We start from the raw sequence: 13,253 nt of genomic DNA, 5'->3' as shown, positions 1-13,253 counted from the left end.
GGTGATGCAAGAGAGGATAATTGCTATTAAGCGATCTGCCGGGGGCGCCTGGGTGGCGCAGTCGTTAAAGCGTCTGCCTTCAGCTCAGGGCGTGATCCCGGCGTTCTGGGATCGAGTCCCACATCGGGCTCCTCTGCTGGGAGCCTGCTTTTTCCTCTCCCACTCCCCCTGCTGTGTTCCCTCTCTCGCTGGCTGTCTCTCTGTCACATAAATGAATAAAAATCTTTAAAAGTAAAAAAATAGTAATAAAAAAAAAAGCAATCTGCCAGTGCAGAAATACTCATCGTCCGGGAACAAAGCATTTCTTACCAAAGTCATTCTGTTTGCAGAAAGGTTTGGACAATTATCTGTCTCTTCTCACCTTGCTCAGTAGGTGAAAATGACTAAAGAAAGTAGGTACAGGGCCGTGTCCCAGTTTCCACAGAATGGGAAGAATGACTCCTTAGTGCTCTTTCAAATATTCAACTTCCACAGGGAAACATGTATGTTAGAGAATTCTTAGCCAGAGTGAAAAGTATCTGGTCTGTGTTGAACAGGAGGCTTAAAAAGCAAAATGGACTTTTTTCATTCATCTACCGACCAATCATTTAGCTTCTGTGGACAAAATTTATATAATGCAAATTGTAATAGCCTTTCAAACTCTACTTCCAAATAGCTGATTATTTCTGAATATGATATAAATGATTTTTTGTTTTTTATTTTACACTAAATACCAACTGTGTCGAAGATGCTACATGAGGTATTCTGGCTGCTCTAAATCACAAGTAATACATTTTTCCATTTCTCAGGACCCCCATAATTCAAAAGGAATACCTTTGTGAATACCTTTTCCCAAGAAGTATCTTCACATCCTGATAATGTGAGAGGTTTGGAGACCATAATTTCCTCTAGTAGATTTATAATATCCATGTACTTATTTATACAAGCTGTGACTTTATGTAATTTTACTTACTCATAAATATATTCCTGACTCTTCAAAGAGTTTGATTTTCAGCAGAGATAATAGAATAAAATCATGTTAAAAAAAATCCATTAGTGTTTTTCTTTATTCTATCCAACTCTCCTTGGCACTCACTTCCTGATACAGAGAAATGTGAACACATGCAAATTAGCTCTTGCCATCCCTTGGTGTATTTACTTGGGAAGGAGAAATAACACATTTCCACATTTTTTTTATATATCACAGTGTTGTTTTGTTTATATGGAAAAGATGTCTCATCCCCCGGGATCTCACTGATATGGCTTGAACCTATAGTCCAATTTATCAGGGATATATTAGTACTCAAGACAGATCTATAAGGAAAGGCAGAATTACTAAAATCAGACTGAAATGTTTTAAAAAATTCAAAGCTTTGTCCAGGGCCAACCAAACAAGCATTGCATTATTATGGGAATGAACTCACTCATTGTCCTTTACTCTCTCATGACCACGGTCCCTGACTTCAAAGTGCTTTAGGCATTCTTAATGGCAAGTCTGAGAGTCAACAAAGAAAGATTCAAACAGTGTGTGCGGGAAGAGCTCTGAGGATGGGAGCTGTTCGCAGCAGTTGTCGTCGTTAGATTGTTTGTAGTTAACATATGGAGAATCTTTAATCTCTAGAAAAGGAATTTGAGTTTGATCTACAGGTGATGGTAATCCACTAAAGAATTTTGAATGGAAAGCCGTAAGATAATTTTGAAAAACAGCATAATGGTTGTATGCAAGCTGAATTAAAGGACAAAAATTACAATGACACAAATAAAAGAACCGATTAGAGAATGCCTTGAAGAATAACTCTTTAGTCATTTTTCCCATCCAAGAATTCGAGAAAGGAATATGGACTATAAAAATAGACAAAGTCTATACTTGATGATGATTTGGTCTTGTTTGCCAAAGACTTACCGGGTGAAAACTGTAACCCTTTAGCTAACCATTGAGCTGAAAAAGCCCTTTATGTGTATCCAGGTATTCTGCCAAGTATTGTAGTTCAACTGAATGAGACGGTTTCTGACTCCCAAGAATGTGTGGTGTTTAGAGTAGATGCTTTTGTTAAGCAGATTATCCTGATATATTGTCAATTATGCTGTAATTGACATCCGATGGGACCCATGAGAACCCTTGGAGAGTGAACCTTCTCCAGGGTCCACTCTCCCTGGGCAAGCCAGATTAAGAGCTATCTGGAGTGAGGGGAGTGTTTCATTCTGAGAATTTGGGGTGAAAGGTAAAACTCGTAGATTTGGGATGTCAAAGGGTAGGCAATACTGAAAGTAGGTGCAAGCTAACAGAGAATGAACAGCAGGGAGGGGACTTCACTGAGACAGGTCAGTCTCTCCTGGCCACCTCCTCTGCTGACTTGGAGCTAGGGTGTTAGGGGCTTCTCCAGCAAGAGGTCCTGCCAGTCTGTGCATGGAGGTTGGAGTCCCCTCTGCTGAGCTCTCCAGAGAGGCACAGGGCATAGTAAGTTCCCCATGGTCAGTGAGAGTGTGCGCTGCCTGGGCTTTTATGTTAAAACTTTTACCAGGGGATTATGGTTTATAGCAGTCAGCAGCCTTAGTACAGATCCTTATCAGTGCCTTCCTAGTTTTCCCTCAAATGCAGACAGGCTTGGATACATCGATCGCTCTTCAGTGATACAAATAGGTCCCTTCCTCCTCTCTTCTTTAACTTTTCTCTAACATGTTTGTATAAACACGTTTATGAAATTTCTTAATTTCTTAATAACAGCGTATTTACAATTTGACAAAGTTGGAAAAAATAACTCTGCTCAAACAAATTAATTTTTTTTTAGAAAGCGGAAGGTAGGCATCCTTTGAAAATGCTTACACTAGTCACACCCTTAACCCTGAATTTCCTTAGATTTCTCATCTGTGAACGGAAGACTCATTATCTTGCCATTGCAAGAGGCATTGTTTCTTTCTCACCCAAAAAGGCTTACATTAAACTGTGACTCAGTGAGCCTGGTTGAAATTTAAATGGCATCCTTCTAGTCATATTTTCAGAAGCTTCCATTGAGCTAGGTATATTCTGTGTTTGTGAGTACATTTATCTTCTGATACCATAAAATCCGCGGTCTTTGATTTCCTTGGTGTCTCATTGTACTTTATATCAATCACTGGAATTCCTTTATAGGTTTATTAACATTTTGACATTGCTGATTTTTTGGTCAGTTATTTGTTTTTGCTTTATCTTGATCCAGCTTTTTCCTTCATGGCTGATGTTGGGTTTTCAGTCTTTAAGAGCATTAAACAATTGGATCAGAGAATCTCATCATCTTATTCAAGCCTAACTATAATACAGTACCGATCTTCGAAAGTTAAGGGAAGCATAAGAATAACATTTGAGCCCCTAGTGTTTACTTTTGTTAAGTTGGCTAGGCTAATATTAGTTATAATTCTCAAACAGTAGGGTAAACATGTGTCTTAGTTTACATAGCACAGTCTTGGTTTATGCTTGTATTCTTGGTGTAATTATATATAACGTCCCCCTCTTACTTTCGAAAGTGTCTCAGTTTGTATGGTAAATTGTATGGTCACCCTATTAGGGAGAGCCCATAAAGAAATTGTCCATTTATGCAACTCTAGAATTCAATTTATGGAAAGTAAATGTAATTAAAATATGCTGACAGCCACTGTCTCTGCTGTAGACTTCATGCATGCTGTTTCTAAGTCTTTTTGAGGACAAATGGAGAAAAACATATCATTTGTTTACTGAAAGGCTTTTAGTGCTATAATAGAAAAATGAAGTTGCTTCTCCTTTTAAGTGTTATGTATCCCTCAACCAGTCTTGTCATGATTCTATTAAGGCAAATTACACAAAGCTAAGGTTTTCATTTATTTTTCTAAACAAAATAGATGCAGTTTTTATTTAACCTGTTACAGTGGAAACCAGAGAACCTTATGTGGACTGTCGGAAGTGAAAGGAATCTTGGAAAATACGTTAATGAATCTGGTCTGTCCCTTACCTTTATAGATGAGCCACCAGAGTCACAAGGAGGTTATGTAACTTGTATGTGGTTACATGGCTTTTGAAAGAATGTACCATGCCAAAGTCAGATGGCCAATATATTAATCCAGGGCTTCAGGGTTCCTTGTGCCACACCTGATTACATATGAAAGGCAAAAGGCAACCCTATTCTCATAACACTCTCCCTTGCTAACAAAAAAAGCTCATGAAAATACCCTGACTTGAGAGTAGAAATAAATAGAAACCAGTGGCCTAATAGGCATGTGTTGGCTACTCGTGTGTGTATGTGCACAAATACAATACACTGAAATATTTTCTCCACGGGGCTGATAAGATTGTAACAACACTTTTTTAGCATTAAAAATATTGAATCCTTAGTACATCACAACTAGTAGAAAACACGTTAGCCTCTGAGACTGGCTTCCATTCTTTAGAGAACAGTAGGTATATTCAAAAGTAGATGACTTGCTCTAGACCCTGGATGCCCTCCCTGCTAGTGCCTCTGAAAGTCATGGTTCATTCTCAGTAAAATCCCCTGTACTCGCAGTGTCTTTGTGTCTAACTCCGGCATAAACTGGGATTCTCCCTAAGGACGGCAATTCCCTGCAGCCAGAGTAGTGCTCTTGTTTGGTTTTGTTTCTCCTACTACCACTTCTAGAATGGGCTCTGAAAGTTAGAGGTAGGTGTCTTCACTGCTTTTTGCTGATTTTTGATTTGTGCTGTCTAAAACTAGCCACTCGTCAATTCAGTACTTGAAATGTAGCTGATTCGAATTGAGATATGTTAGTAGTTAGTTACTAGTTAGTAGTAGTTAGTAGTATAGTGAGGATTTTGGAGACCAAGTGTGAAAAAATGTAAAATATCTCCTTATTTTTACCCGCTTTATTGAGATATAGCAGATGAGTAACTTTGTATAAATTTAAGCATACAGCATGATGATATGATGCACAAATGTTGCCAAATGATTACCATTATAGAGTTAGTGAACACCTCCGTCACCTCACATAATTACCTTCTGCTTTGTTGTGACTTTTTGGCATGGTAAGAACGTGGAAGATTTACTGTCTTAACAACTTTCAATATATAATACAGTATTGGTAGCTTCGGTCACCATGCTGTACATTAGATCCCCAGAACTTACTCATGTGATAACCGGGGGTTTGTACCCTGTGACCAACATCTTTCTTTTCCCTACCAACGGCCTCTGGCAACCATCATTCCACTCTGTTTCTGCAAGTTTGGCTTTTTTTAGATTACACCTATAAGAGGGATTATATGGTATTTGTCTTTCTTTGTCTGACTTCATTTAGCGTAGGGCTCTCATCGTCCACCCATGTAGTTCTTACTGGTAGGATTTCCTTTTTTCTTGTGGCTGAATAATACTCCATTGTGTGTGTGTGTGTGTGTGTGTGTAATCTTCATTCATTTGTTGATGGATACTTAGTCGTTTCTTTATCTTGGCTGTCGTGAAGAACACTGCAATGAACATGGGACTGCAGATACCTCTGCAAGATCCTGATTTCATTCCTTTTAGATATATAACCAGAACGAATTTACATTTCTCTGATGATTAGTGATGTCTGGCATCTTTTCACGTACCTGTTGGCCATTTGTCCATCTTCTTTATAAAGTGGCTAGTAAGCTCTTCTGCCTATTTTTTAATCAGGTTGTTTGGTTTTTTTGCTATTGAATTATATGAGTTCCTTATAGATTTTGGATATTAATTTCCCATCAGCAAATATTTTCTTCTGTAAGTTGCCTTTTCCTCTTGTTGATTGTTTTGCTATGCAGAAGCTTTTTAGTTTGATGCAGTCCCACTTTTTTATTTTTGCTTTTGATGCTTGCGCTTTTAGTGTCATCTCTAAAAAATGGTTGACAAGATCGGTGTCAAGGGTCTTTTTTCCTGTGTTTTCTTCTAGGGGTTTTATAGTTTCAAGTCTTAGGTTTAACTCTTCAGGTTGGGTTAATTTTTGTGGGTGGTATAAGGTAAGGGTCCAGTTTTATTCTTCTGCATGTGATTGTCCAGTTTTCCTAACACCTCCGTATTTTTAATACAGATTACATCTTAAAATGATATTTTAGATATAGTGCATTAAAATATATTCTAGAATTAATTTTACATCTTTTTAAAAACTTTCAAAATGCAGCTGTGTAGCTCTTGAGCATTTAAAATTGCCCGTGTGTATCCCTTCATATTTACATTAGACAGTGCCATTGTGTTCCTTTCTTCTTTTGCCCTAAAAACTCTAGTTCTCAACCTCATGGCAACCTAATCTAATCACTCATTGCTGTAGTCCTCTTCATGACAGTCCTGGCCATTCCCCCTCCTGTCTTGATCAAGTACACATCTAGGTCACCAATACTTTTTTCAGCAGTACTGTCTTGATTCATGGTAAATTCTGTAGATATGCGAATGAACCTTCCAATACACAGACCTCTTGTTTCCTTAAACTTATCCCCTCTGGTTATCTTATTTACTTTTTTAACCAAATTACTCAATTCAGTGAACACATCTAGACCTTGTTGATAGAGGTTATGGAGGGCTTATAAAACTGGCTGTTTTATCCGTTTGACTCACTTTTTTGTACCCGGACTCCAGCATCAGCTCAGCCAGTACTCTGATCCATTGACCGTGCTCTTTTACCGCCCTCCCAACCCCTGTTTCATTCTTCCATTTATTCAAAAAAATATTTACTGGACACCTGTTATGTGCCATTTCACGTGTGATAGAATGGTGGCTTACACCCCCTGGCGATTTTGGTGGCTTGTGCCATGGTTGTGATGAGTTTGTGTGTATTGAGAAGTGGAGAAATTCTGGATACATACAGACTTTTGGAAATACATAGATCATGTCTTTCCTCTTCTCAAAATGGCTCTCCATTTGATGCCAGTAAAAGTCAGGGACTTTAGGATGGCTTAACAAGTCTCTACGAATCTAATACTTACATTTTATGTAAGCATTACATACTTACATGATTTCTCCTACTAATTTCTCATTTAATTTTAGCAGCTAGCCTCCTGATACTCTTTGAAAATGCCCGGGGCCATGTCACTGCTTCAGGGCCTTACCATAGTCTGTTGTCCCAAGAGTCCAGCCCCAGGCATCCGTACACGTGGCCACCTCTCTCATCTAGTCTTCTCTCCTGGGTCTTTGTGCTACGCTTAGTTTTGCAACATAGTCTGCCCTTGCTCCTATTTAAAGCGAAGCACATTCCCAACCTGTCATTTTTGATCTCCCCTCTCCTGCTCTGTTGTTCTCCCAATTTTAGCACTTACCAACATTTCACATCCTAACTAATAGACTTATTTGTATGTCTGTCGATTGTGTATTATCCTCCATTTGAGTGTCAACGCCACGAAGGCAGGGGTTTTTGTCTTCTTTACTTATATATCGTGTTTAGAATAGCGCCTAACACATGGTAAATGATCGATAAATATTACCAGAAGTACCATATGAAACAAGTTACTCTTTTCAAGAGCCACAGACTATTTGAACCCTTGTTAAGTAAGTAGAGAAGTCCCCTTTTGTAGGAATGAGATGATGTTAACTCAGCCTAATAAATAGCTTCTTGCCTCTCTGGTTATTTATTCAATTTTTCCCGAGTTTTTATATGCTTGGGAGAAGCTCAGTAAATACTCGTCTGCTCTGTTGATCACTGCAGCTAGCATCTGGGATACGTGGGCCTCTTCTAGGAGAGATACTCAAGTCTATCAACAGTGACAACAAAGTGCGACTGGGTGTATGTATTGTAAAGAATAATTATGTTATTTAAATTGGGAATTTTGTTTGATGCAGACACAGACATCTGAAATTGAAGGCTTTGTTATACTTATAGGTCCTAGAAAGGAAGGCATGGTGTTCCATGCTGGGGGCTACATGGGAGGAGTGCCCAGCAAGCAGGCTCAAACAGGTGGGGAGCTGGAAAATAGAGCAGGGCCCCATGGGAAGTGTTTTACCAGGGGTCAGGGTGGGTTGACAAGCAAAAGCTTGAGAGGATTTCATTGGTCTGTTTGAATGTCACAGGGTCACAGTCCAGAGGGCAAGCAGGGGAAACTTCTGGCAGGGACCAGCCTTATCACCCTACAAAGTTTTAAAAATTTACAATACACTGGGTGATATTAGAAATAAATGCACAAGGCTTTGGATCCACATAGAAGAGTCACGGTGGCAGTCTACAAATGGTCTGTTTCAGATTGAACACTGTCCCAGTGGCACTGTAGTCCTAAAGACGTAAATCTAGCCTTGTAAAGCCTACGTAAATGTGCTGGGCTGGTGTCGGGCTGCCATACTTAGAGCTGGAGCCAGAGAGTGGCAGAAACCTCCCAGGCTGACCCTCCCCCTCCCTGCCTGCAGCCCCCATTGATCCTCTAATGTTTTTAATCAGTCTCGCTAAATACTTCCTATAGGGAGAATGAGTAGTGATGAGAAGTAATCTTGCGGCTTCTTTATTCTGAAAAATTCAATCACTGATCTACAGATACTGCTTATTCATCATGATACCCCAGTGCGGAAGAGGGGGATTAAATTTCAGCCTTAAAGGTTATGGGATCCCTCCAGGCTTAGAGTATAGTGATGAAAAATTGAGAACCTAAAAAAGGGATTCCAGAATCTGCGTAGTGAATAAACTCTCAGCAGGCCTTGCTTCTGATGTGAATTTAGGCTTATGTGCCTAAGAATAAGCCCTGTGCTTTTTACTAGAGCCCGAGCAACTTTGCTGTAGTTCATACATAACTTCTTTGAATGTCTTTTTCTTCAGTTTAGAGCAAATTCCCTTCAGTTTTTCTGAGGTGGTGTATAATTTCTGGGCCTATTCCCCACTGGTCTGGAGTGGCCTTACTAGTAAGTCCTCCTGGTTAAGATGAGAAGCCATTTCCCTGACCCGATACCCCAAGCAGAAGCGGTCTCCTTGGCAGGTCTAAACCTAATGGCTTACAAGTTACCCTCTTCCTCTGAAGGTTAACAGATGTCCCTGTCTTGCCTATGTATTCAGAGTAATATGTGCCTCCCAGGATACACGCTCTTCCTGGACCCCAAATCTAATGCTTTGAGATCTTGAAAGATCTCCAAAACTAGTATCTTAAAACAGGCACCTCTGTGCGGTGTAGCTTTGACCTGAAGCATCTTATCCAAAGTAAAAATTCCCATTGTCCCTACAGTCTGATACAGTCAGAAATAGAAAACTTATTTCAGATGTCTTGGCTTTCTATGTAATTTACCTTGTGTGTTTTTATGGGACCCCATTCTGATTTACATATTCCCACCATATAGCAATAAAGCTATTTCTTCCTTAGGTGATGTGTCATTTCTTGCAGTGTCTTCACTTACTCTTTCATCAAACACTTACTTGACTGTCTTTGATGTGTTAGGCACTATTCAGAGACCAGGGCTTTAACAATGGGGCCAGAGAAAGACAGCCTTTGGCTTCATGGACTTCATACCACTTTCTGTTCCTCTAGGAACTAACTGTACAGGTCATATGGGTGCTTGGTTAATATGTTATTCTTTTAAAGTCATGGCATCTTTATGGACTAAATGTTATTTAAGTTTTTTTCATGAACTATTTTAAAAACCTAAAAACCACATACTCCCTGTTTTTAAACGATTTCTATTTTATTCCAGATGAAGTGATTATTACTACAGTCTGTTTTTATATGTAAGGTTTTCTTATAATATTTTAATTAAGCTCTTCAATCCTTCCTCTTCCATGATGAATATATCCGCTTTGACGGTGTTGATACATTACAAGATTAGGATGAGCAGAAGGCGGCGCGTAGGGTCAGGGGAGGACGCAGTGCCTCGGGTTCTGTTCTCAAGCCCACTGTGGGCTGCTCTATGCAGGAGAAGGTCGCTCTGCTCCCTTTCACTTCCCCGCAGCCCATCTTTACCCTTTGTTTTATATAGAAGGAAAGCAGCAAGGTAATTTTATATATTAATATCCTGGAAATATATTTTCAACAACAAGGGAACATTTACATAAATTATACTTTAGTTATAGGAAATGCTGTCTTGAAAGTGTTAAGTGGAAAGTAACATATCAAACTATAGGTAATAACAAAAATGTTTAAAAAAGTAACTGTAATACCCAAAATAATAAAAGTAATAGAATAATAGCTCATGGTTTTTATTATTTAAATTTAATTTAAATTCAGTTAACATATACTGTATTGTTAGTTTCAGGGGTAGAATTTAGTGACTCATCAGTTGCTTAGAACACGCAGTGCTCATTACATCACGTGCTCTCTTTAATGCCCATCACGCAGTTACCCCATCCTCCCACACACCTCCCCTCCGGCAACACTGTTTCCTAGAATTAAGAGTCTCTTATGGTTTGCCTCCCCCTCTGATTTAATCTTATTTTATCTTTCCTTCACTTCCCCTATGTTCATCTGTTTGTTTCTTAAATTCCACATATGAGTGAAATCATATGGTATCTTTCTCTGACTGACTTATTTGGCTTATCATAATACCCTCTAGTTCCATCCACGTCATTGCAAATGGCAAGAGAATAATAGTTGATATTTTTTAAACGATCACTATGAACATGTTCCAAAGGCTTTACACTTAACTCTTTTAATTACCTCAAACCCCGCAACAACCTTATCAGTTGGCCAATACTATCCAATTTTTGCACATGAACATAAAAATGAAGCCTTGAGAGTTTAGGCAACATCGCCAGTCTCCGCCAAAAGACGGTACAGGCCCTCAAGATACTTGAATTCTAGTGGGGCGACAAACCTCTGTGTTACAAGAAGAGCCCACAGGTATGCTTATGCTATGGGGATGGACAGGAGAGGTACCAGCTGCGAAATCAGGGAAGATTCCAAATGGAAGGAACACATGAACAGAGTTGTAAAGGAGGAGTTGACTAGTTTTCCAGGTCAACAGGCAGATGGGAAAAACATAAAATTTGTACTTGAAAGAGTTGGTCTCGAAATGTGACTGCTACTCACCAATTATGTGACTTTAAACAAGTAACTTCATCCCTTCATCCAAACAACAGAAATGATATCTAGCATTTCTCTATGGCTTATCACATAAAATATAGTACTGGAAGCTCTTTTCCATTGTTAGATGCTATTTAATTATTGAAAATACTTTAAGTATGTGACTTTCAGTTTTGCTTTGCCTTGTTTAGGTAGATGTAATTGTGACCTTGGGAGGTCTTGGTGGGCGTTTTGACCAGATTATGGCATCTGTGAACACCCTGTTCCGAGCTACTTGCATCACTCCTGTGCCAATTATAATAATCCAAGAGGAATCTCTCATCTACCTGCTTCAACCAGTAAGTGAAAAATAATGTCAGCACTTTGCTTCCACAGAACTTTTAACATTTGAGTAGACTTGCAGAAAACAGGAGCCTACTGCGTGTCTTTGAAGTTGACACACGAGTGAAGTTGACCGTGTTTGCCTACTTGTGTTTACCCTGGTCTGCTGCCTCAGAGCATGCAACAGCAACACTGCGCAGGAGACGCCTCAAAGTTTTCGTTTTATTATGCCCAGAAAAAAAAATCTTGTGACTTTTAATTAAATTGACTAAGAATTAAATTTAACGCTTTCACATTTTGAGCAGCTGAATATGAATGCCACTTGAGAAAAATCTCAACAGAGGAAACACAAAGCTTGGCAAATATTTCAAATGGAATTCTCATATATTTTCAGTGTTGTCGTTATAATTGGAAACTGGATTTGATTTTGTTAAGCACTAAAAAGAAAATCTTTAGCTTTTACTCTTCATAAGTTGCCTGCTTATTAATTTCACTGCCACAGAATAAATTTCTAATGATCATGTCATTCACTTCCCATGATGAATATCAAGGAAATTTTCTATCAACATAGTGCTTAGAACAGAATTCTTATTAAATAAGTTTTAAAAGGTTGATCAGTGTGTTCATCTAGAAAGATAATCATTTGGTAACATTTTTAAAAGATAGTGGGCAGTTGTTCTTTGTTGCCTCTCATTGTAACGTACTGCTTAGAGCATTGCTTCTACCCCCTCTGCTAGCCACCATCTGTAGCCTGTCATTACCTAAAAATTGTTGTTTGGTTAATATAGTGGGTATAATGCATGTTCCCTGTTCAGCCAGCTTTGCATTTTTTCCCCGCTGGCTCTTTGCATTGCCTAGCTTTGTTGTTTTCTGGAACACTTCCTATGAGATGTGAAAAGGGAGTTGAAGAAATCAGTTTTCAGTCTCCATACTGTCCGTTTATTTGGTCAACAAACAGTTATGGAGTGCCTGCTGGTTATTGCACTGCTAGGCAGTTGAGGACTAAACAGCCTAGTAACACGATCTTTGCTCTCTAGCACATGTCCAATGAAGAAGTCATTTATAAAAACATAGACACAAAGCACCATTAAAAGATTGGTACATATATGAGATGAAAGATTATATGATTTGGTCATAAGCGTAGGAAGGAAAGTCCACTCGGTGGCGCTCACATTTTATTCACTCAGTTCATTGAACAAATATTTGTGAGCTACCTGCTAAACACCAGGCACTTACTTACCCAGGGATATGGCAGCCAACGAAGAGACAGAATCCCTGGTGTTCATTCTCTTGAGGCTACATTGGAGCAGGATCTTCGAGGATGAGTGGATTTGCTGTGGGAGATGGTGAGGAAGCCACACAAGGCAGAAGGAGCCACTAAAGAAAGATAGAGGCACAGGGCATGTTGTAGGATCTGCAGTATGGAAAATGCTAGAAGATAAGACTAGAAAATTACTTAGATCGTGAAGAGCTTTGAATTCTGCACAGTGTAATATGGACATTTTTGCTGTAGATAATGGGAAGTCATTAAAATATTTCACTTAGTGGTACGACATGAGCAGATACGCTTCTTAGATTTCTAATTATGTGTTTGTTAAATACCTATTAATCTCCTAACAATTTCTGAAGCATGAAACTTTCTGCCATCGTAAGTCATTGAGCTTTATTATATCGAATTGATGGTATGACTCCTCAAGTAGTCTCCTGTAACTTGGCTGTAGGTAGTCTAGTTAATAGATTATTAGTTAGTTAAAGCTGCAGTACAATAATTTTTAAGAAGTAAAAAATGGAAAATTAACTGACAGAAAAAGCCACCTCTGAAAAATGACTTTTGCCCTTAAGAATCGCTCAGTGTGTTTGGCGTTCTGTACCATCGCTGTAATGTGTATAATTGCGGACTTCCGAAGATGCCTTCAGCTTGGGATTACTGGATTTCCTCCATCTATAGGTTGCTGTCTGTTGTCTGTTTGGAAAACTCAGCCATTGGTTTTTCAAATAGTGTCTTGACACTATTCTACTCCCTTCCTTGGCAACTCCAGTTAAC

General features: G+C 39.0%; 1 protein-coding gene across 2 annotated transcripts in view; it reads left to right on the top strand.

Annotated features, from left to right (window-relative positions):
- Positions 1-13,253, top strand: part of TPK1 (thiamin pyrophosphokinase 1) — a 318,384-nt gene that overhangs the window by 178,552 nt on the left and 126,579 nt on the right. For both annotated transcript variants that reach the window (XM_026479095.4, XM_026479094.4), the window contains exon 7: positions 11,080-11,226. In XM_026479095.4, coding sequence (XP_026334880.1) covers positions 11,080-11,226 — 147 coding nt within the window. The remainder of the gene's footprint in view (positions 1-11,079; positions 11,227-13,253) is intronic.

This window comes from Ursus arctos, unplaced genomic scaffold (assembly GCF_023065955.2).
Source record: "Ursus arctos isolate Adak ecotype North America unplaced genomic scaffold, UrsArc2.0 scaffold_3, whole genome shotgun sequence".
NCBI lineage: Eukaryota > Metazoa > Chordata > Mammalia > Carnivora > Ursidae > Ursus > Ursus arctos.
Note: the sequence above shows the minus strand (reverse complement) of the source record. Positions and strands in the feature narration are given on the sequence as shown.